The following is a 21,562-nucleotide window of genomic DNA, read 5'->3' as shown; positions in this document are numbered from 1 at the left end:
CTTAACACAATTTATTATTTCTCATAATTCTGTTGGTTGACTAGGCCTTTCCTTACTCCTGCAGCTCATTCAGCTGGAGGACTGGCTGGGCTGGAAAGTCCCAAATGGCCTCACCACATATCTGGAAGATTGGGGGACCTTGGTTCCCTTCCCCACAGCCTCTCATCCTCCAATAGGTTAGACCAGCTTCCTTACTTGGCAGTCTCAGGGTAGTGTCACACCAAGAGGGCAAAGGACAAAGCTACGAGGTGTCTTGAGACCCAGACTCTGGAATTCACACATCACTTGGCAAAGTGTCACAAAGCTAACCCATGATCAAGCGATGAGATGTAGCTCTTGATAGGAGCAGGTGCGAACCATAGTGGCCACGTTTAATCTATCACAATGAGCCTGATTCTTCCACTAGACATAGAGTCTTCCAAGGCAAGGCCCTTGTCTTATCCTTCTTTACTCCCTCCCTTTACTCAAACATTTATCTGTGTCCACTCATGCTCAGCCCAGTGTCCTTGCCTTCAAGGGGTTACATTTGTAAATAGATAATTAGAGCCCAGTGTTTTAAGTGCTGTGACAGGGGTCTAAGTTTCTAGAATTGCACAGGGGACAGAGGAGAAAATTAGTCAGAGCAAGCTTCACAGAGGAGGTAAGGACTGAACAGGGTTTCAGAGGTAAAGTAGGAGTTCACTTTGGTGAACAAGGAATAAAGGGTATTCTAGATCAAGGCAACACTATATGCAAAAGGCATAGCAGTATAACCCAAACCATGTATCTGAGGGACCTGCTATCAGTTCAGTTTTGTTAGAATGTAAAACACAAGGAACACTGGTAGGAGGTGAAGTTGGAAAGTGCCCTAGGGACTAACTGGGTATTCCATCACCTGATCTTTACACAATGCTTGACATGTAGTAGTTGCTCAATTGTATTGGATTTTTCTTTTTTCTTTCTTTAAATATATTTTTATTGATTTCAGAGAGGAAGGGAGAGAGAGATAGAAACATGAATCATTGATCTGCTGCCTCCTGCATGCTCCCTACTAGGGACCGAGCCCGCAACCCAGGCATATGCCCTTGACAGGAATCGAACCTAGGACCTTTCAGTCTGCAGGCCAACCGACGCTCTATCCACTGAACCAAACCAGCCAGGCAGATTTTTCTTTTTTTTAATCATCAAACTCAGCCTCAAAATCAGGAGTTTTGGTTTCTTGTTTGGAGTCCCGTTTATTTAGCTCCTGCTGGGTTACCTAACCTCTTAACCATTACATCACCTTACCCTCATAAGCAACTGTACAAGCTAGGATTCATTGCCCTCCAATTTATTGCTAAGGAAACAGGCCTAGAAAAAAGGAAGTGACTTTTCTAAGAACACATATATTCTTAAGAGTAACAGAGTCAGAATTTGAGTTTGAGTCTGTCCATCCCTGAATCCTAGATTGTTTCTCAGCCCTGCACTGGGCTCAGGGGCTTCCCTCATAGGTTTCCTGGTCCCCTTCCCACTATGATTTCCTGCATGCTAAAACCCTGTTCTGGGTGACTAGATAGAGATGACCTCCCAAGAAGAAGGGACAGGTATGTAACCAATCAAAATATATAAGCTCAGAGGGAAGCCAGGGGATTAGGAAAACTCAGAGGAGGCACCCTGGCCAGTTTGGCTCAGTGGATAGAGCGTTGGCCTGCAGACTGAAGGGTATGGGTTCGATTCTGGTCAAGGGCACATGCCCGGGTTGCAGACTCAATCTCCAGTAGGGGGCATGCAGGAGACAGCCAATCAATGATTTTCTCTCATCATTGATGTTTCTCTCTCTCCCTCTCCCTTCCTCTCTGAAGTCAATAAAAATTTTTTTTAAAAAGATCTCAAATAAACAAACGAACCTTATACCTCAAAGAAGTATAAAAAGAACAAACTATAAATAAACATGATTAAGCTAGTTTGATTGCGTAAATGCAGCCTAAGGCAAAATGTGAAATTAAGAATCAATAATAGAAATGGCCAAAGTATACACAATAAAAAATTTAAAAAAAAACTCAGAGGAGGCAACCAAGCCAACCTTGAGAGAAAGTGAAGTGAAGCCTTCCAGGCTGGGGTGGGGGTGGGAGGTGACCAACCAATGAACTTGTACCCATACATGCATAACCTATGGACAGAGAGGATAGGGTGGTGAAGGCCTGGGGCAGGAGGTGGGGCAAGCCAGAAGGATCAATGAGAAAAAAGGGACATATGTAATACTTTCAACAATAAAGATTTTAAATTTTAAGAAAAAGCAAGTGAAGCCTTCCAGAGTCCTGCAGGATGAACAACAGTTAACCAAGTGGTGGATATGGAGGCATGGAGGATAGCCTCTAGCCAGAGCATGGCGTGCTCAAAGAACTATAAGTAGCTCTGTGACACTGATGTCAGGACACAGGGAGAGCTGGAGTGCTAGAATAAGAGTCTGGAGGAGTAGACGAGGTCAGAAAAGGCCTGCATGCCACGCTGCAGCAGGTGGGGAATCACTGACGGATTTAAAGAAGGGGGGAGGCAGGGTCAATTTTGAATACAAAGATAACACTGTGTGTAGTGTGGAGGATGGGCTACAGGGAGAGAAACTGGAAAACAGAAGGCCAGATGGAAGACAACCGCAAATTTATAAAGTTCGTAAGATTATGAACTGGAGCAGTAACATCCAAGATAAGTACAGCCATTGGAGAAGCCCTCAGGGATGTCTTGCCTAGGTGGCAAGCGCTGGGCGTGGGTCCCCCATGTGGCTCACACATGGCCCTAACCCTGGACCAGTACGCTGATACAATGTGTACGGGCTATCATGAAAGTAGGGATGGAAGTAGTCTCACGAGAGGAAAAGGTCTTTTTCGGTGAGGCCTGGAAGGTGTCTGAGTAGGAGAATCACAGAGGCGGAGATAAGTCTTGTTTGTTGTTGTTTTAAGAACTTGAAAGGTAGACTCTCTGAGATCTAGCCGGCTGAGTGTTCAGAATGAAGGCAGGTGGGATCAAACACCACTCCCGAGGTTCCGGTGTGAGCACACCTGAGTGAACCGTGTAGCCCCTAACGAGCTGGAACCCGGGAATAAGGCGCCTGTGCGGGGGATGTTCCACGTACGCCGCGCGGATGGGCGCTGCCTGTGGGAGCTCCAAGTGGTGTCCAGCGGGCAGCCGAAGTGTTGGGACTCTTCTAATAACGGGACCGCAGAACGGAAAGGGGCGGGGGTGGGGCAGGTGGGGCGTGCGGTGGGATCTACAACGGACACCTGGCCGCCCCAGGACAGCGCTCGGCGGGCGGGACCACGCGCTGGGAGGGGCGTGGAGCGGGACGGGAGGACCCGACAGCTGCTCAGGGGCCGGTAGGTCTGGCCAGGGGTGGGAGGAACCCTAGGGCGGGCCCAGCCGGTTGCTACCGGAGTGCAGCAGCTGTTTCCTGATCCCGGTCCGGCTGCACCCCCATCTTGAACTTTCACCCTCGCGCGCGACGGCGGCGGTCACATGATCAGGGCCAACATGGCCACCGCCGCCGCTGGGAGCTGAAGTGCCGCCGCCGCCGGGCAGCCGGGGGGAATCCGCTCGCATCGCCGCCCTCGCCGGCCGGGCGGCCGCAGGGCCCGGAGCGCCGGAAGCCGGGGCTGGGACGGCACTGCGCGGTGGCCCCGGGGTCCCGTTAGAGCAGCCCCCGGCGGCTATGCCGAGGGCCCGGAGCGGCCGGCGGAGCAGGGGGGCCGGCGGGAGGGAGGAAGTAGGTTTGTTTACGGGCTGTTTGGGGCGGGACTGGCCTGGGCCGGGGTCGGTGCTGAGGCGGGGGCCGGGACTCCAGGCCGCAGCTTACGCTCTTCTCTTTTTTTGCATCTGCCCGGGCTCTTCCCCCAGACCTTCCTGCGAGTGCGAGCCAACCGGCAGACCCGACTGAATGGTGAGTCTTGGTCGGCCCCTCCCTCCGCCCCACCCCCGGCCTCCTCCCTCCCTCGCTGCCTGCAGCTCCTGGCTTTGCCTGGCTCTCTCCGGCATTGGGGCCCGTTGGCTTCCTCGCAGTCACAGTGCGTGAGTGTGTGCTAACCAAGGTGGCCGCCCTCAGTTTCCCCGTCTGTCTAATGGAGGTTATGGTTCCCAACTTTTGCCCAAGCCTCTCTAAAGGCCTTGAAGAACCCTGGGGGGCAATAAGTGCCAGAGAATGAGGAACAAGCTACACAATTCCACTCGGGAGCTCAGCTTTGAATTTGCAAACTACTGGGACCCCACTGTACAAGCCGGCAGGGCGCTGAGAATGTTTTTCTTCCAGTTTTTAATCAGTGCCCAGTAGTGTGAATACGGCCTCTCTGCTGAGACTTGACAATGCAATGAGATCTGGAGTTCCCACGGCAACAGGAACTAACTCATCCCAGGGCTCTTTGAGTTATCAGTCGGCCCACATTTCACAAAGGTGATCAGCGTGGGCTCAACAGCTCTGTCTGAAAGCGCACCGTGTATGCACTACCTGGCAGGCTTCCCCCTCTTCCCCCCCTCCCCCCATTCAAACCTCTGGAGTATTTCTATTAGCTGAACAGGATTGAATAAGCCGGGCTTTTTGTACTGACTAGGGTGTGGTATGTCTGGGGGTTGGCTGTAAGGGGCTTAGGATCTCTGGGCCAGCTGGTAAATGATTCCCAACTCCTGCCACTTAGTTTCTGCTGCCGGGCTGAGCCTCATTCTGTGAAAAGGAAAGCATTCGTTATGGGCTGACACCATGTTGAGCATCATCATAACACTTCTAAGAGGAAGGTGTTAACACACGTTTTGTAGATAAGGAAACTGAGGCTTGCAGAGGTTTAAAATCACACAGCTGGGATGGAACTGAGCCATGATTTAAACTGAAGTTTGTTTACCTCCAAAGCCTGGGCTTCTCCGACCATGCCATGCTATCTCCAGGGCAAATCTGACTTTACCTACTCAGAGGTTGCCTCTGGGTAGGGAGCGAAACTTTCCCTACCATACTTTGGTTATTTTGGCGAGAAGATAACCAAACCTACCTTGTTTATCAGAGAATTTCCAGATGATGGTTAATCCACCAGGGTGCTTTCCTGGGACTACAAGGGGTCTTCTGTTCTGGGTGGCCTGGGTAAGGAGAGTATCCACTACCGTGCCCTCTTTGGTGATTCTGTGAGAATCATTTCTTTATTCAGTCATCACAGTGTTTATCATAGTCCCCTTCTTAAAAGGGAAGCACTCGTTTGGGCTCTAGGCATGATAGGTAAAGGACCTTTTTATTCTCACACTGCTTCATGCAGACTTGTAGCACTCTCAGGGGCCTTTGCTCCATGCCTTTCTGATATCTAGCATCCCTTCTCCAGCCCAGCCCTGGCTCTAGAGCAGAGATTTTCATCTTTTCATCCCATGGCACACGTAAACTAATTACTAAAATTCTGTGGCAAACAAAAAAATATATATTTTTTGCCAAGCTGACAAAAAAAATAGATATAATTTTGATTCATTCACACCGGAAGGCTATTGTGTGTTGCCTGTAGTCATATTTTTTTTAAAATATATTTTATTGATTTTTTACAGAGAGGAAGGGAGAGGGATAGAGAGCTAGAAACATCGATGAGAGAGAGACATCGATCAGCTGCCTCCTGCACACCCCCCACTGGGGACGTGCCCGCAACCAAGGTACATGCCCTTGACCGGAATCGAACCCGGGACCCTTCAGTCCGCAGGCCGACGCTCTATCCACTGAGCCAAACCGGTTTCGGCTGTAGTCATATTTTTTAAAATAATTCTTTATTGTTGAAAGCATTGCATATGTCTCCTTTCCCCCCCCCCCCCCCCATTGACCTCCTCCAGACCACCCCACCCCCCCGCCCCAGGCCTTCACCACCCTATTGTCTGTGTCCATGGGTTATGCATATATACATACAAGGTCTTTGGTGGATTACCTCCTATCCATCTCCTGTCCTACCCCCACCCCCACCCCCACCTTCTTTAGTCATATTTTTATTTAACAATCTAAGGGAAAAGAGTAAATAGTCAGGTATTGCATGTTTTAAAAATTCTTGTGGCACACTGGTTGAAAATTGCTGCTCTAGAGTGTCAAGGTGGCGTGAGCCTGAGATTTCAAGGGTTAGGGCAGTCAAGGCAAAGGAATTTAGATATGTATCCACAAAATCAAGTAGGGCACCACAACATGATCACATCTATAGCAAAAGCACAGGAAATTGGAGAGATGGGCCAGGCCACAGACCAACGTTTCTCAAACTCCATGCTCAGTCCTGCTGGGATAGTAACTTTACTATTGAGTTAGGTTTTTCTACGACTACTCTGTTTTGGAGTTGGAATGGCTCCCTGCCTCAGACCTTCAACAAGCAGGAGCTGGACCCCAAGTGCATATTCTTACCGCCCTAGCACACTCACGGGATCGATCTTTGTTGATGCTGATCAGTCAAGGGGGTTCTTAAGATAGGAAAGCACTTTAGGCTTATGGTTTCCTATCCTGCCTTTGCCCCTTTTTCCCTACTTAAAAAGTACCTTGATCTCTCTGAGCCTTGAGTTTCTTGATCTGTTAAAATGGATAATGCACCCGACCTACAGGATACTGAATTAAATGAGCTACCTTGTGTAAGGTATTTGGCTCTGAGCCTAACACAATTGAAGTTCTAAATTGTAATGTATTAATTCTCAACTGTGCCCCCCTCCCTAAACTGCATTCATGAGCTTCCCCCCAGAGTCAGTGTCCCTGAGAAAGTTCTTCCTGGCCCTGCAGTGGGGAACTTTTCCTTCCTTGGCTAACTCCCCCTTCCCCTAATCCCAATCCATCTGATCTCTGAGTGGCTACCTCTGCTTCTGCTGTTGTATCCAGGGAGGGGCTGGAAGGAAGAGGCCCTTGTTTTGACCCCTTCCTGCTTCAGTGACAGGAGGGCTGCAGAGAGGGATTAGTGAGCTAATTAGAAATGATTGCATCTCTCAGCATTAATTAGCAGTGCTGTGGGCTTGCGGTGTGCACTTTGGAATTGAGCCCCCTGTGGGACAGCATGGCAGGCAGCCCTCTGCCTCGGGGGCCTGCCAGCCCCTCTGCACTGATTAGAAATGATGGAACAGGTTTGGGTAGGCACAGTAAGGGCTACCCTCTCAAGGGCTTTCTAACTCAAACTCTGTATCTTTATGACTGGGCCTCGGTCTCCTCTTCTGTAAAATGGGACCAGTGGCCATGAGAGAAATCCTTCCTGGGATGATTCTAGGTAAGACACTTAAGGGCTCTTGGCCCAGGAACAAAGTGGATTTTATCTGATGAGTGAAAAACAGGCCACATCAGGCCCCCTGAGGGACTTTGGGTTCTAACCAAGAGATGTTCTCTAAAGTTGTATAGCTTGACACCAAAAGAGCCCGTGGTCTTTGGCCTTCTAGGGAGATACCTAGCAACATGGAGTATCTTTGCTCATTGGACTTCTTGAATTCTGCCGGTTCGGAGGTATGGGTGGGTTGAGCTTGAGTCAGCTGTGATGAGTAGCATTTCGCTGGCCTAGCTCCAGTCTCCTCCCCAGGTGCTCTTGGCAAGTGCCAGTCCCCAAAGGAGAAGAAGGTGCTGCATAATGAGGGCCAGATCAGGCACTGAACAAAGGGGCTAATGGCTAGCAGGAGGTCAGGATGTATCAGCTGCACTGGGACCCTGGGAGCTACAGTGACCGTCTGCCTGTTCTGTGCTTTGTTTTCTGTTTCTCCATGCAGCTCGGATTGGGAAAATGAAACGGAGGAAGCAAGATGAAGGGCAGGTATGTCCCCTGTGCAGCCGCCCCCTGGCAGGATCGGAGCAGGAGATGAGTAGGCATGTGGAGCATTGCCTTTCTAAGGTAGAGGGGCCATCACCACCTACCTCCCCCTCCCTTCTCTCGTTCTCCTGAGACTAGTTGCTGACTGCCTCCAGATCTATGGGCTGTTGGGGTCTTCATGTGGTCTCAGCAGCTTCTTCCTCTCTGTTTTTGCTCTCTTCCTTTGCTTTCACTTTCCCACTCCTCCCCTGGGGCACCAGTGGCAAATGATTGGGAAGAGGCCCAGGTCTTTGACCTCTAGATTGGTTTACTTCACAGGAGCCCTAAAGCTGGGGTTGGTGTATCACAGCTGGGGGCCATGGTTATGCCTTCCTTGCAGGCCCTGGGGGGAGACAGGGATGGCCTGGGACCCACATGATCCTGCTCTGCTCTTCACAGAGGGAAGGCTCCTGCATGGCTGAGGAGGATGCTGTGGACATTGAGCATGAGAACAGCAACCGCTTTGAGGAGTATGAGTGGTGCGGGCAGAAACGGATACGGGCCACCACTCTCCTGGAAGGTGGTTTCCGAGGTACAAGCAGCCGACACATAGGCAGTGGCACTGGTGGCCAGGCCTGTGCTGGGTATCCATCTGTTGGGAACCAAGAGGCCAGGGCTGGTGGCCGGTCATCCGCTCCACCACATGGGAACTGCAGCTGGCAGGGCTCCTTTGTGACTGTGCTGCTGCCTGTGATGTGCATATTAAAATGGAAGTATTTGGGTGGGGAAATGGAATTGTGAGGCTGCAAGCTAGGAGTGACAAGGGGGGCTCTCGGCCTCGGGTGATACATTGAAGGTGACAGCCAAGCCACGTTAGCACCTGCATAAAATATTAAAGGGACGGTTATGCATTTATCACTCTATCCCTCTTAAGGCTGATAAATGAGAATCCAGCAACCTGATGTACACCTCCAGCACTGGGGGCCCTGAGGGCTTCCAGGCAAACACATTGGATTTTCCTCCTCCTCCTCCTCTTCAGCCCCATGTCAGAGAAATCAGTTACAGAGGAGAGAGTGAGTTATGGCAAAATTTGACCTCCTATGAGCTTCATTGGTGAATCTAATTTTAGCTCTGTTCCCATCCCTTCTACATGGGCCCCTCTGCCCTGAAGCAAGAGGGGCCTAGGCCCAGCTGCTCCCTGCTTCCCTTGGGTTCTCCCCAGTTGCTGCAGAGAGGTCTGCAGGGCCCTGCCCAGCTTCAGTGCCCTCCCAGCTCCTTGGAGGGATATGGCGTGGCCCAGTGGGAGTCCCCCAGATCAGAGAGCAGACTGATGCCCAGGGTCAGTGTCCTTTTGTCAAACGCTCCTGCCTTGGGCAGGGGAAGAGGAAGCTATCTGCCTCCTGACCTCCAGCTCTTCTCTCTTTCTGTGCTCAAGCACAGCTGGCACTGCAGCTTGTGGTCATTAAGTGAGCCGGTCTGCTTCCCATCTGCCTCCAGTTCTCTGGGCATCACCCTTGAGAATACTGTGTCTGGTCTCTGGGGGATCTCATAGCAGCTGGGAAGAGGGTCTCTGTCTCTTTGGGGCCTTGCTATTGGGGCTGGTGCTGAGGCGTGGTCTTCACGGTGCTGTCCAGTGCAGACTGGCTACACAAAGGGGCTCCAAGCTCAGGTGGGTTATTATGCCTCTGGGCTTCTCACATTATCTAAGTGTTTGGGGACAAGCCAAAGTATAAATCAGGAAGGTTCATCAGACCAAACTGATGAGCTGGGGAATGTTTGTCATTTCACTCTGGTCCTGTCCTAGAGAATGAGCAGCAAAGCCCAGGATCCCGTAAATTGTACACAGGTGGCAGCCCGTTCAGGGTCTATTCCACGATGCTGCTCTGGGTTCCCTGTGTTGGCTGCTGCAAATAGTCACATCCTCCATTGCTGTGGCAACTTCTTAGTCAAGGTTTCTTGGCACAGAACGACCTGATGGCTTCTGGGCAGACAGGGCTTAAGGGAGTAAAGCTGCATAGAGCTTGATGCTGCATAGAGCTGCAGACAGACAGGGCTTAAGGGGGTAAAGCTGCATAGAGCTTGATGATTTGACATAGTATTTCCCCTACACTGGGATGCATTTACAGAGCAGGTATGAGGGACTCCTAGGCCCTGGGCGGGTGTCAGTTTTCCCTGAGTGTTTACACTGTGAGGTTGTTCCTTTCAAGAATTCCTGAAGGGAGTTCAAAGAGGGCTTTTCTTTGAGCGATTTGGAGAGCGAGAATGAGAGTGAGACTTGAAGAGGGAACAGGGGCCAGAGGTGCCTTTATCTGCAGAGAATTGCTCCAGCTTTCCTGATAGAAGCTGCTGCTGCCTCTTAAACAGCTTAGTGCAGTCAAAAGACAGGCAGACTTGAAAGGCTGTTTTACAGTGAGATCAGCGGGGGCTACAAGGTAGCGCTGGGCGCAGTGGAGCGGAGGCGGCTGAGGCTCCTCAGTGGGGCAGGGGGGTTGGGGGGACTATCAAAGGAAGCCCTGGCTCATCCTGACTGCCTCTGCCCCGAAAACCTGTCTGCAGAAGCTGACCATCTGTCAGTCTACCCACCCTGGCCAGGACCACTAGGCCCCAACTCTTGAGGGGTTGGGTGTGTCCCCGCCAGGCGGGCTGGTGTCAGTGCATCGCATTGATCGCCCGCCGGGCCGGCCGGGCCGCAAGCCGGGCAGCGCGTGCTTAATGTGATTGAAAGGCAGTTAAAATGGCGGTGACCTTTTCAGGAGGAATTAGATTGCCTGCCAAGACCGGTTAGAGGGAGTGATAACGCCGGCTGAAGAAGCTGCCCAGCCGACTTCAGAGAGAAGGGAGCAGAAGCAGGATGAGCAGGCAAGCAGTGAGGCCCATTTAAGCTGTGCTGTGTGTGCTGACAGAACAGAGATTGCTGTCCTTGTTAGATATGAAAGAATTGAAGAATTGCAGATAAGTTCCTGTCCCCTACCCCTCCTCCCAGACCAGGGCCCCTTCGTCATCCTCAGTAAACCTTCCCATCAGGCCCACTGGGAGCTGGTCTGATGGAGCAAATCGGTTACCTAGAATGTAATCAGCTATGGAGCCAGTGGGCAAGCAGGAGTTTTGGTGGAGATACCTGGCTGAGGGGAGCAGGTCTTGGAGATAGGACCTATGGTTACGGAGAGTGTGGCCCAGATAGCTCAGACCTGGGAGTGCTGGGAATCGGTATTTTAGGACAAAATGAAGGACCAGACAGAGCAGGTAAGCACCAAGATGGGACCAGCTGGAAATACAGTAGATATTGAAGAGACTAAGGAAATGGGTAAAGATGTCAAGAGAGCAAGTTGGAAGAAACTTTCAGTGTCTAGGAAACACTCTGGCCTTCCCAGTTCTAGGAGAAGCCCTGGGCTGTTGATTGTCTTCTAAGAACCTTAAGTTTGCTAACCTGCTACTGCTATTCCTTCCCACCCAGTTATAATTGCATGCAGGTGGCACACAGGGCCTAGTGCTTCACCAGCGTTCTCCTAAAAGAGCTCAGCGGTGAGGAGAAAAAGATGCTCTTCTGGGCACCATGCCAGCCCTGGGCAGAGCAAGGGGCCTCTTGGCTAGAGCAGCAGGCCACAGGGAAAACCTAATCATAACAGCCCTTGGAGCAGACCTACTCCTTCCTACCTGTAGTCAATGAGATCTATCGTGAGTGAGCCACACCTTCCCTCATTTCCTGTCTCTAGCTCCTGGGTTCTGGAGAAGAGATTTTAAGGTGGTAAGATTTGATCCTTTCCCTGTATTGGTTGCCAGTGAAAGTTCTGCAGTTTTGAGGAGCCTGGAGCTCATCATAATCAGAAATTAGGGGACAGGGGGCGGATGGTGGAAGGAAGGGAGGTAGGAAGGAAGGAAGGAAAAAAAGAGAAGAGAAAGAAAGGAAAGGAAGAAATGGACAGGTTAGAGAGGACATGGGAATGGTTGGTTTCAGATAAGGTGACAATGATGTGGGGAGCACATGAGCATTAAGTTAGAGGAATTTCCCAGCAGGCTGCATAGGAAATGAAGGTGCTGCACTGTGTCTTTGAACCCTGAAGGGAAATGAATTGCTAGAGTCCAGCATTGAGCTCCTTTGGATCAAACAGGTGGAAGGGCGAGCACTAAGAGAACCAGCTGTACAGGGCCTCTGCCCTGTCTAGATCCTGGCTGAGGAACTGCATCTTTCTTGAGTTCCTGTCTTAACTTGAGGCTGGTTCCAAGCATCCTGGGTGAGATATCATGGAGCAGATAGGCAGGGCAGCTAAGTGCTTATGCTTGATAAAACTTCAGAGCCAGGTTATAATTCAAAGGGGTGAGAGGTATTGTGAGTCCAAGGGCACAGAAAAATAAGCCTTGCCCTAACTGCAATCTCCTTGGCGCATTGCTTTCTAAAAGATGGGAGGCCCAGGTGCTAAAAATGTCCCCCAGCACAGCCCTTCTGCCTGGTCCAGTTAGTAACAGGTGTTGGAATCACCAGCTGCTGAAGGCAGTCTTGGAATGGAGAGGGTTAGGGCTGCTGCCTTCTAAGTCCTTTAATTATAACTGTTGCCTGGTGGGAGGGGTTGGAGAGGTGGCAAGGAGCAGGGCACCTTCTGTCCCCTGTGACGACTAACGGGATTTAATCGCCTTTTGGAACACAATTGTTAAGCTGGGACAGAGGGAGTGCAGGCTGAAGGAGCATGTATCAATGGTTTTAAACGGCGTCTGTCTCCATGCGTCTCCCCTGATGTGAGGCAGTGAAACGCGTTATCGAGGAGGCCCGGAAAGTGGCTAAGTGCGTTTGACACACGCCAACTCCCTGCCTCCACACTGGATAATTGCATTGTCAACTGTTCAGCGAGGTGGCAGGTGACACTGCAGGCCGATTGATTGTCCCGCATCGCAGCTCCCCAGACTGTCAGCTCCCCAATCGATGGCGTTTACACAAGACACCGTAACTGCATCTGTAACTAATTCCAGTGTAAAACTCTCCGGAAGCTGCTGCCCCTGCCCCCCTCTCCCTTTTGGAGAGAACAGACCTCTGGAGGGACCCAAGACTTTCCTTTCTCCCTAAGTTCTGGTTTTGCTGGGAGCAGTAGGTGAAGAAATCAATGGGTCCATTTTTGTGGGTTTCAGGTTCCAGGACATTACAGCCCCCAGTAAATAGGCGTCTCCAGTTTCTCAATCGATTATTTGATCAATTGATTAAATTAACACTGATCTTTTTTTTCTTTTTCCCCCTTCTCAGTGACCCAGGAAGAAATGAGTTTATGGGAGGGGGGTCATTTTTATAAAATTTAGACTTGCCTATCATTTCTGCACTTAACCCTCTCCTTCGCTATCGCTAAGAGTTCACTTGGCGGGAAGGTATTTTTCGCATTGCCTGCCCTCCCAGGACTGAGACCCACTGTATTGAGCATCACTGACCACCAGGCTTAGTTTGCCTGTAGGCAGCAGCCCAGCCTTTTGTGCCACTTTAAGGTGGGGCCAGCCCTAGCCGGTTTGGCTCAGTGGATAGAGTGTCGGCCTGCAGACTAAAGGGTCCCAGGTTCAATTCCGGCCAAGGGCACATGCCTGGGTTGCGGCTCGATTCTCCCCCAACCCCCAATAGGGGACGTGCAGGAGGCAGCCAATCCATGATTCTCTCTCATCATTGATGTTTCTATCTCTCTCCCTTCCTCTCTGAAATCAATAAAAAATACTTTAAAAAAAAAAAAAAAGTTGGGCCAACCCCAACCGGTTTGGCTCAGTGGATAGAGCATCGGCCTGCGGACTGAAGGGTCCCAGGTTCGATTCCGGTCAAGGGCATGTACCTTGGTTGCAGGCACATCCCCAGTAGGGAGTGTGCAGGAGGCAGCTGAATCGATGTTTCTCTCTCATCGATGTTTCTAACTCTCTATCCCTCTCCTTTCCTCTCTGTAAAAATTCAATAAAATATATTTTTAAAAAGTAAATAAAGTTGGGACAAACCATAGCAAGGGACCTCCTTAGTGACTAAAGGGTATCCTGGGTCATCTTGCAGGTCTTGGGGGCTGAGTCCCTTCCGTGGATAGCAGCAGGAGTGGCAGCTTGCCTATTATCCCCCAAAGCTACATGGAACAGGAGCCAGAGGCTTGGAAAGGAGCTCTGTGCCATCTTGCATCTGAGTACTGGCTTGGGATGTTCCAGCAGCTGAGAACATAAAACGACTGTGGAGCCTTCCTCTCAAAGCGGGGAGGGGGGCGGTAAGCTGGAGGGGGCACTGTCTGCATAAAAACGGCTTTATGGCCGTTTCTTTTTATTATGATTCTGCCAGAAGTCAGCAAGTGACATTTCATTAAGAAAATAAAGTTTAATGTGCTGGGAAGGAGGTTGGAGCAGGCTGGGGCAGCACAGGAGTGAAATTGGCAACAGCAGCCTGTTCTGAACACCTGTGGGGGTAGGGAGAGGTTCCTAACATCTGTTTCCAGTAGGGGATGGTGTCAGGGTCAGAGTAAACTGCTCAGACCAGAGACAGCCCTTTTCCTCGGGAAACAAGATGCGTCGTGCTCTCTGTCCTGCCTGGCTGGTCAGAGGAACAGAAGGTCGACTGGGGCTGGTAGGGAAGATTGTGTCCTGAGAGATTTCTCCAGGCCACCAGCTAATCAAGCCTTGGCCTGCCTTCTAGCGCAGGGCTCCTAGGACCTATTGGAGCAGCAAGTTGCCATTGTTGCTCCAGTGTGTGCTATGGTACCTGTTGAGGGCCTGGCCAGCTCTGCTGGATGACACTGAAATCACAGTAGTGAGTCATACTGGGGCTTTCAATCTGGTGAGGGACAGTGACAATGAATATGATTTTGGAGTTGCATAGGAAAGAGCACATTTAGAAGAAATATCTGGAGAAGTCTCATCCATACTCAGCACCTTGAGGGTAGGGATCAGATCTTGAACATCACACCTGAGTTCCCTAAATGGGCCAGAAGTAGGGGTCCTCAATGTGAAGCCAGGCAGAGGATGAGTCCAGTAAAGGTTGAAAGAATGTTGAGGTGGGAGTTCATTCAAGAAGTATTTACAGAGCAACTACTGTGTGTAGGCACTATGACTTAATAGTAAAAGGCATGGTTGAGCCAGCCAGACTTGGCAGCATGAGCGGGCATTTGTTCTGTGGACCAGGAGGGCCAAGGTTCTAGGCAGAAATAACAGGAGGTATGAAGGCATGGGGGCAAGAGAAAACTTGTAGGGTTTGGGAAACTACAATGACTACGTTCTGCTGGAACATACAAGTCCTGCTTCAGGCCTGGCGGCAATAAGACTGAAGAGGAAAGGACTTCACGCCACAGGCTGCTTTAAGTGTTGGGGTGCCCTGTTTTCTCAGCTTTGCCATGGGTTCTTTGATTTCCTTTTTGTCCAATAGGCAGGGCTGGGTAGGGCCAGGCTGAGCCGAGGATGTGAGGCTGACTGCTGAGCTGTGTGTACTTGGGGGAGGGGGGTTGGCAGGGCTTGGGGGGTACACACTGTAAGTGAACCTGATAGCTACATTCTGATTGATGGCGGAGTTTGTCTCCCAAACTGTCAGAGGGTTTATAGAGGTGCCACTCACCTACAAGGCAGGAATTGCTTGTCAGGACACCTGGCCGTGAATAGGAGACAGAGCTGTAACTTGGTGTTTTCTCAGCTTAATGGCCCTGCTGCTGACCTGCCTGCGTTTGTTGATGCCTTGAGTATGGAGGTCAAATGAGGACTGTCAGAGAGGGTGGAACCTAGGCATGCCTAGCCTTTCTCTTTCCCTGGTGCTGCTTACCTCTGGGATGGGTGGGACCTTTGTCAGGCCAGAGACCAGACACAGAAGGGAGAAGGGTCGGGAAGAAAATGTTTTTGGAATGGGCTTGAAAGATGGAGAACATTCCAGAGGGAGTGAATAGCATGAGCAGTCTTAAGAGCAGGACATGCAGAATTATGTTTAAGGTGCAGTAAGTAGTCTGTCCATATGCATAGGGCTTGTGGAGTGAAGTGAGGAAAAAAGATCCTAATGGGTCTGGCTGATGAGCCAGACTGGATTGTGCATGCAGTGGGAAGCCATAGTCAGTTTTGGAGCAAGGAAAAGAAGGGTCAGAACTATATGAGAAGCAGGATGAAGGAACAGACAAGAGGCTTGAGGACCCATTACGAGACTGCTACCCTGATGAGAGTGTAAGAGCCTGAGAGTGGAAAGGAAGGACAAGAAATTTCTGAGATCATCAGGCAGAATTCCGAGCTTCTTCCTCACCTCTTTAAGGATTTCCTGATTCTACTCCTAACAGATTCCATTGCTTTCATCTCTTTCTATCCTAGAAGGGCTGCTTGGTGGCCAGTGAGAAGTGGTCTGAGACCACTAGGGGCTAGTTTATGAAACCACTTGGAGCAGCAAGCAGTGGCTGAGAAGGATGAGTTATGCAGAGTGAAAGGGACTAAAATATCAGACCACTTCTGAGGGAAGGCAGGTGGGGAGGGAGGAGCAGCTTTGTGGCCTCTGACCGGGGCTGTCAGAGAAGTCCTGGAAGATAGGCCACATGATGAGTGAGTGGGCCTAGTGTGGCTTCTGCAGCTCCTGCCCCATTGGCCAAGAGTCTGCCTGTGGCGGGACCAGTTGCATCTTGATGGGGTCAGCTGCTGCCTGGCCCTGCCTCCGCCCAGCCTGGTTGGTTGCCTTCATGGGCTGCTTTGAGAAGCAGGTGTGCATGCCTCTCCTCTCATCTGTCCCTTCCTAATCCCTTTATAACTGCACTTGTCCAGGAATCTGGGCTGAGTGAGGTGGAGATGAATAATTAATGTCAGTCGCTTCAGACACCAAATATTTGAACAGCTGCCTGGTGTTTTTGCTGGCAAGGACCTGGCAGCCAAAATCAGGATGTTGACTGGGGTCCCGCTGTATGGCTCTGACTGGCCTTAGCCAGCCTGCTCTCCCCTCTGATGAACTTCTCTGTCTGGACCATAGGACACAAGGAATGCCAAGGTCTTGGATGGGGTGATCTTGTAAGACCAGAATTTGTTCTCTTCCTGCTCTTCCTAGATCTGGACAGCAGGCTTGGGTATCTCCTGAAGACCTGAGATAGTATTTGAAGGGGCTAGTTTATGAAACCACTTGGAGCAGCAAGCAGTGGCTGAGAAAGATGAGTTATGCAGAGTGAAAGGGACTAAAATATCACAGTCCAGAGCACCTAAGTATCTGGCTCTCTACATTCCAGGCCCACGTTTCTGTCTGGGCCTTATCTGGCCCAAAAGTTGACCCCCACCTAGAGGCAACAGAAGAGGCACCCTTGGCTTAGTTTTGTTGGCCCCCTGATCCTCACATCCTGCTTCCCACAGGCTCTGGCTTCGTGATGTGCAGCGGCAAAGAGAATCCGGACAGTGATGCTGACTTGGATGTGGATGGGGATGACACTCTGGAGTATGGGAAGCCACAGTATCCTTGGGGCACTGTGGGATAAGGTGGGACTTGTGGGATAGGCCAAAGGGAAAGAAAAGTAGCTAACACCTCTGGCACTTACCCCACTTCCTGGGGTCAGTGTCTCAGTTCTGACCAGGATTCAACCCTCGAAGCCTACTGCAAACTAGGATCCATTGTCCTTGACCACCATGCCAGATACACAGAGGCTGACGTCATCCCCTGCACAGGCGAGGAGCCTGGTGAAGCCAAGGAGAGAGAGGCACTCCGGGGTGCAGTCCTAAAGCAAGTGTGGGCACAGGCTTGAGGTGGGCTAGAGGGGGATGGGAAGCCCTGAGGCAGGGGTCAACCTGATACCCACCCTCAGGGCTGTCCTTGCCTGCCTTCGGGGCTCACTTTGTTCTTTCTCTGTCCTTTCCTCTAGTGGCGGCCCTCCCAGCACGCGCATCACACCTGAGTTCTCTAAATGGGCCAGTGATGGTAAGTATTAACCCAGGTTAGGAGGAGTAGAGGAAAGGAGACATCCTTTGGGTAGTGGTAGGACTCAGGCCCACCCCCTCACCGATGCTGCCCAGTCTGGCCATAGTATGAGTTGCCTCTCTATCCCAACAGAGATGCCATCTACCAGCAACGGGGAGAGCAGCAAGCAGGAGGCCATGCAGAAGACCTGCAAGAATAGTGACATCGAGAAGTGAGTGGCCAGAAGGGGAAACCTTGGGACAGCAGTCCGTAGGAAGAGAGGGGCCACCAAGGTTCCAGGCCCTCCCTTAGTCCTGCAGCCCTGGGCACACAGCCGACAGTGGGGCCCAGCTGGTGCTAAGCATGACTCTGAATTGATCACTGGGCCACGGCCCTGGGAGCCTTGTTGGAGGGAGGAGCAACCCGCCTGCCTGCCTGCACGCCCGCTACGGCGGCCTCCACCCAGGGAATGTGATGTATGGCCACCCAGCCCAGCCGGCACACTTGATTCATCTCCAGTTTCTGTTTCTTAATCGGGAGCTAAATTGGTTTCATTTTTCTTGTCCCGGGTGGCGCTTGCAGTGGGTTTTAGGCAGGAGCATTGGGTCTCATCACTTCTAGTTGGAATTTTTGGCCTAGGTTCCCTGGCAAGGGAAAGGGGACTCCCTTAGCACTTAACCCAGGGGGCCTGGATCCCCAGGAGCCACAAGGACTCGAAATCAGCTGGACACTGTATTGCCTTTCCAGAAACCCAAGCAAGGCCATTTCTAGCCTCAGGAGGTGGCATGGTCCAGTTCGAGATGTCTGTAGCTGCTGCCTTTGGCCATTGCTTAACTCCCGCACCCATCCTCTCCCTCCACTGGAGGCTAGGTTGCCTGGGGTTAAAAGGCAGCCTCTTCATTCCAGGACCAGTGTTCCATCTTGCCTTCTGCCAGGAGAGTGGATTGCAGGCCGGTGCAGGGCCGGGTCGGTGGCCCAGGGTCACCTCCCATTTGTTTCCCTCCATTTTGTGTTGTCATAAATTCATTCCAGCCCGTTGTGGTTGATCAGTTTATCTCGGCCGGGGCCGAAAGTGCTGCTGGCATGATGTATGGGCCGCGGCGCAGGGCCCGGCTGCCCATGAATCACCGCAGCTGCTCTGTGTCAGCGCTGGAGCGGGCCGCACGGGTTCGGCGCAACCAGCTTGGGGAGGGGGGAGGAATGACGTATGGATGTTTATTTAATAATTCTCTCCTACTCCAGCTGAGCGGGGCGGGCGGGGCCATAGGGGCGCCCACCCTCGTCTGAAGGGGCTGCTCATAAATCAGAAAGACAAGATCATTAATCAGGGATGGCGCCCGAAGGGGAGGTGGGGGCCAGAGCCAGTGGCCATCCATGAAGGTACTACCCACCCAAAGCTGGGGAAATCGGGATTTCTATCCCACCTGTGTGAGCACAGGCAGGGCTGTGGAACAGGTTGGGGACTGGCTCAGTCCTTGAATCTGGGTCTGCCTGGGTTGGGGCCCATTAGTCCCTATGACTTTTCCTTGTACACAATATGGTTTCCCACCCTAGATCTGTTTCATAACCCAGGGAAGGAGGAAAGCAGGATGCCATGACTTCTAGGAAATTCTCCACCCTATGCCCTGGAGGGACTCAGGAATAGCTCGAAACCAACCTGGGTCGGGGGCTGGAAGCAGAGAGTAGAGGCATGGTATACGCTGAGCAAATCCAGGATCGGTTGGACTCTGGAGTTAGATGTGGCCTTGGAGCTTTTGGAGATGGAGTGGGAAATAGCTTCATTCTCTCCTGGCGCCATCCTTTTTGCCTTTCCAGTTCTAGCTCATTCTCTGGTTTGGGGTTTGAGAGTTAGTTTTCTACTCTGGGGTAAGCTGCCCCCAGCTCCATGCCTGAAGTTTCCCCTTCTCTGAAATGACCACATAGGACCTGGCAAATGCCCAGTCTGGTCCTTAGAAAGGCAGGGAGCATAGCTACCCATCCTTGTCTCATTTTCAGGAATTAATAGCAGTCCAGATGGGGATGGTACATATGGCATTGGGCAAAATGCCAAGGGAGGAGCCAGCTGCACAGGTGCTTATAAGGAGAGAGGGGGTGGTTAAGGCTTCCAGAGCTGGAAAGTTGAGTGAATGCTCTCAGGGAGTCAGCCAGAGCCTTTCTCAGCTTCCCTGGAGAGAGTCAAGGCAGAGAGAATCATGGACCGATGGAGTGATGGCTCTAGAGCATCCCTGATAGAGGGATACAGCCATCAGGAAGTCACATTGTTGCTAGTATTACCCTAAGAGAGAAAGGTCAGAGACCAAAGTTTGTTGCTGTCTTAAGGCTTACTTTCTATCCTGTCATAGCCTCTTCCAACATCCTCAACAAGTTCCCATTGCCTGTAAGATAAACTTCACTTTCTTCCGATTGTGGCATCTGAGGTCTTCCTGGATACAATCTCCTTTCCCACTATCACCTTCTGCTTACCCACGGGCGAGCCTTCCAGCCAGATGGGGCTCTTAGGCTTCTTGGCCTTTGTTCTATGTTCCTCAATCTGGAGGCCTGTCTCCTGGGCCTAGTCAGTGTAGAATAGTGGTCAGTCACAGTTATTGGTTGACCACAGAATCAGTCTGACAGAGTTTAAATCCCATCTTCCCCATTCTGAACCTTGGGCAGGCTACTTAATGTTTCAATTCTGCTTTAGTTTCTTCCTGTATAAAATGGGAGTATTATAATCTCCTCATGGGTTTTTGTAAGGTGCAAATAAGGTCATTTTCAATCCCTCAATACCATCCCTGGCATTTAGTAAGTGCTTAATAAATTTTAGCTCTTTCATTTAAATTATCATTATTATTCCCTAAAGCCCTTCTCCAGTACCATCTTTTCTATTCCTCCAGGAAGCATTCTTCTCCCTCTGTGAGCTCCTCTACGTTCTGTTCACTTATTTTAGAAGGGGAGGGATGGATCACTCCCTGAGATAGTCCCAGTATTCCCTGTTCAGTATCGCAGCCCAAAGAGTTCAAGAGGTTGTAGGGACCTTCTTGTGCAGTGCTTGGACAACAGGTGAGGACTCGGAAGACACAACAAGGAGCCCTTGAGCAGGCCAGGCCTGTACCCCTGGGACCTGTATTATGTGGGACTCATCCAGTCCCCTCATCTCTCACTCTCCCTGGGGTTTGGACTGGCTCTTTATTTGGCAAATGTTTGTTCATAATCACGTGCCTAGTGTGGAGCTAATGTCCATAGTCATGTTGGTGGAGTGAGTAGCTTGCCCTCAGGGAACTGAGTCTAGCAGAGATGAAGACATTTGTAGTTCCATTGCTGTGGCGGAGTCCAGTACAGGTGCTGGAAGAGCACAGAAGAGGCAGCCACCAATGGGCTTCTGGGAAGAGGTGAGCACTAACTAGGCCTGAACCATGAGAAGGAACCTAGTGAGTTAGGAGGTGGGGATGGATGATCCGGAAGCAAAAAGTGTCAAGAAGCCAAGGGAATTAAAACAGTGGCATGTGTAGGGAAACTTGGTATTTTGGTGTGGGTAGAACTTAAAGTATGTGGCAGGGTACTGAAGGATGTGGCTGGCTGGGGATGGACCAAGGAGGCCTTTGTAAGCTTGTGAGGAGTTTGGTAGAGCTTTATCCTGAGGGAGACGTTGAACTGTTGGAAGTATAAATGGTCAAATTTGTAAAATTCCAGATGCTGGGAGAACAGAATGGAATGAGGGGACTGGTGGTACAGAAGCCATGCCATTCAGGTTAGAGGAGTAATCCATAGAAGAAACCATGAGAACCTGGATGAGTGATGGCAGAGGCAGGAAGAAGTGAGGAAATTCCAGAGTTTTAGGGACTAGATGACCGATTTTGGATGTCAGGGGGATCGCTTCTCAGCCTTTTGGCTAAGATCAAGTGAATGTCAGAGGTAAAAAGGATGGTTTCAGGAAGGAATCGTTTGAGAATGGTTCCCAGATATCTGGTTTAGAAATTCAGCAGGATGGAGATGGAGGAACTAGGAGGGTGAGGGGTTCAGTTCTGGAATGTGGAGTTTGCTGATATAGGATATGGGCAGGGGCATCTGG

The 21,562-nt window shown here is 51.0% G+C and overlaps 1 protein-coding gene across 9 annotated transcripts in view; it reads left to right on the top strand.

The window, feature by feature from the left end:
- The window catches only part of RNF220 (ring finger protein 220), a 245,471-nt gene that overhangs the window by 221,695 nt on the left and 2,214 nt on the right, over positions 1 to 21,562 (top strand). For 4 of the 9 annotated variants that reach the window (XM_080654971.1, XM_080654968.1, XM_080654969.1 and 1 more), the window contains 7 exons: positions 3,847 to 3,889; positions 7,672 to 7,793; positions 8,151 to 8,283; positions 16,977 to 17,073; positions 17,254 to 17,340; positions 17,480 to 17,535; positions 17,668 to 17,746. In XM_080654971.1, the coding sequence (XP_080511097.1) occupies positions 3,847 to 3,889; positions 7,672 to 7,793; positions 8,151 to 8,283; positions 16,977 to 17,073; positions 17,254 to 17,340; positions 17,480 to 17,535; positions 17,668 to 17,746 (617 nt within the window). Of the gene's footprint in view, positions 1 to 3,472; positions 3,720 to 3,846; positions 3,890 to 7,671; positions 7,794 to 8,150; positions 8,284 to 16,976; positions 17,074 to 17,253; positions 17,341 to 17,479; positions 17,536 to 17,667; positions 17,747 to 21,562 lie in introns of those variants that run through there. The other 5 variants (XM_080654972.1, XM_080654973.1, XM_080654975.1 and 2 more) reach the window with 4 other exon arrangements.

The sequence above is a fragment of the Plecotus auritus genome (genome assembly GCF_963455305.1).
Source record: "Plecotus auritus genome assembly, chromosome: 2".
Classification (NCBI taxonomy): Eukaryota; Metazoa; Chordata; class Mammalia; order Chiroptera; family Vespertilionidae; genus Plecotus; species Plecotus auritus.
This window is presented reverse-complemented; position numbering and strand designations above follow the sequence as displayed.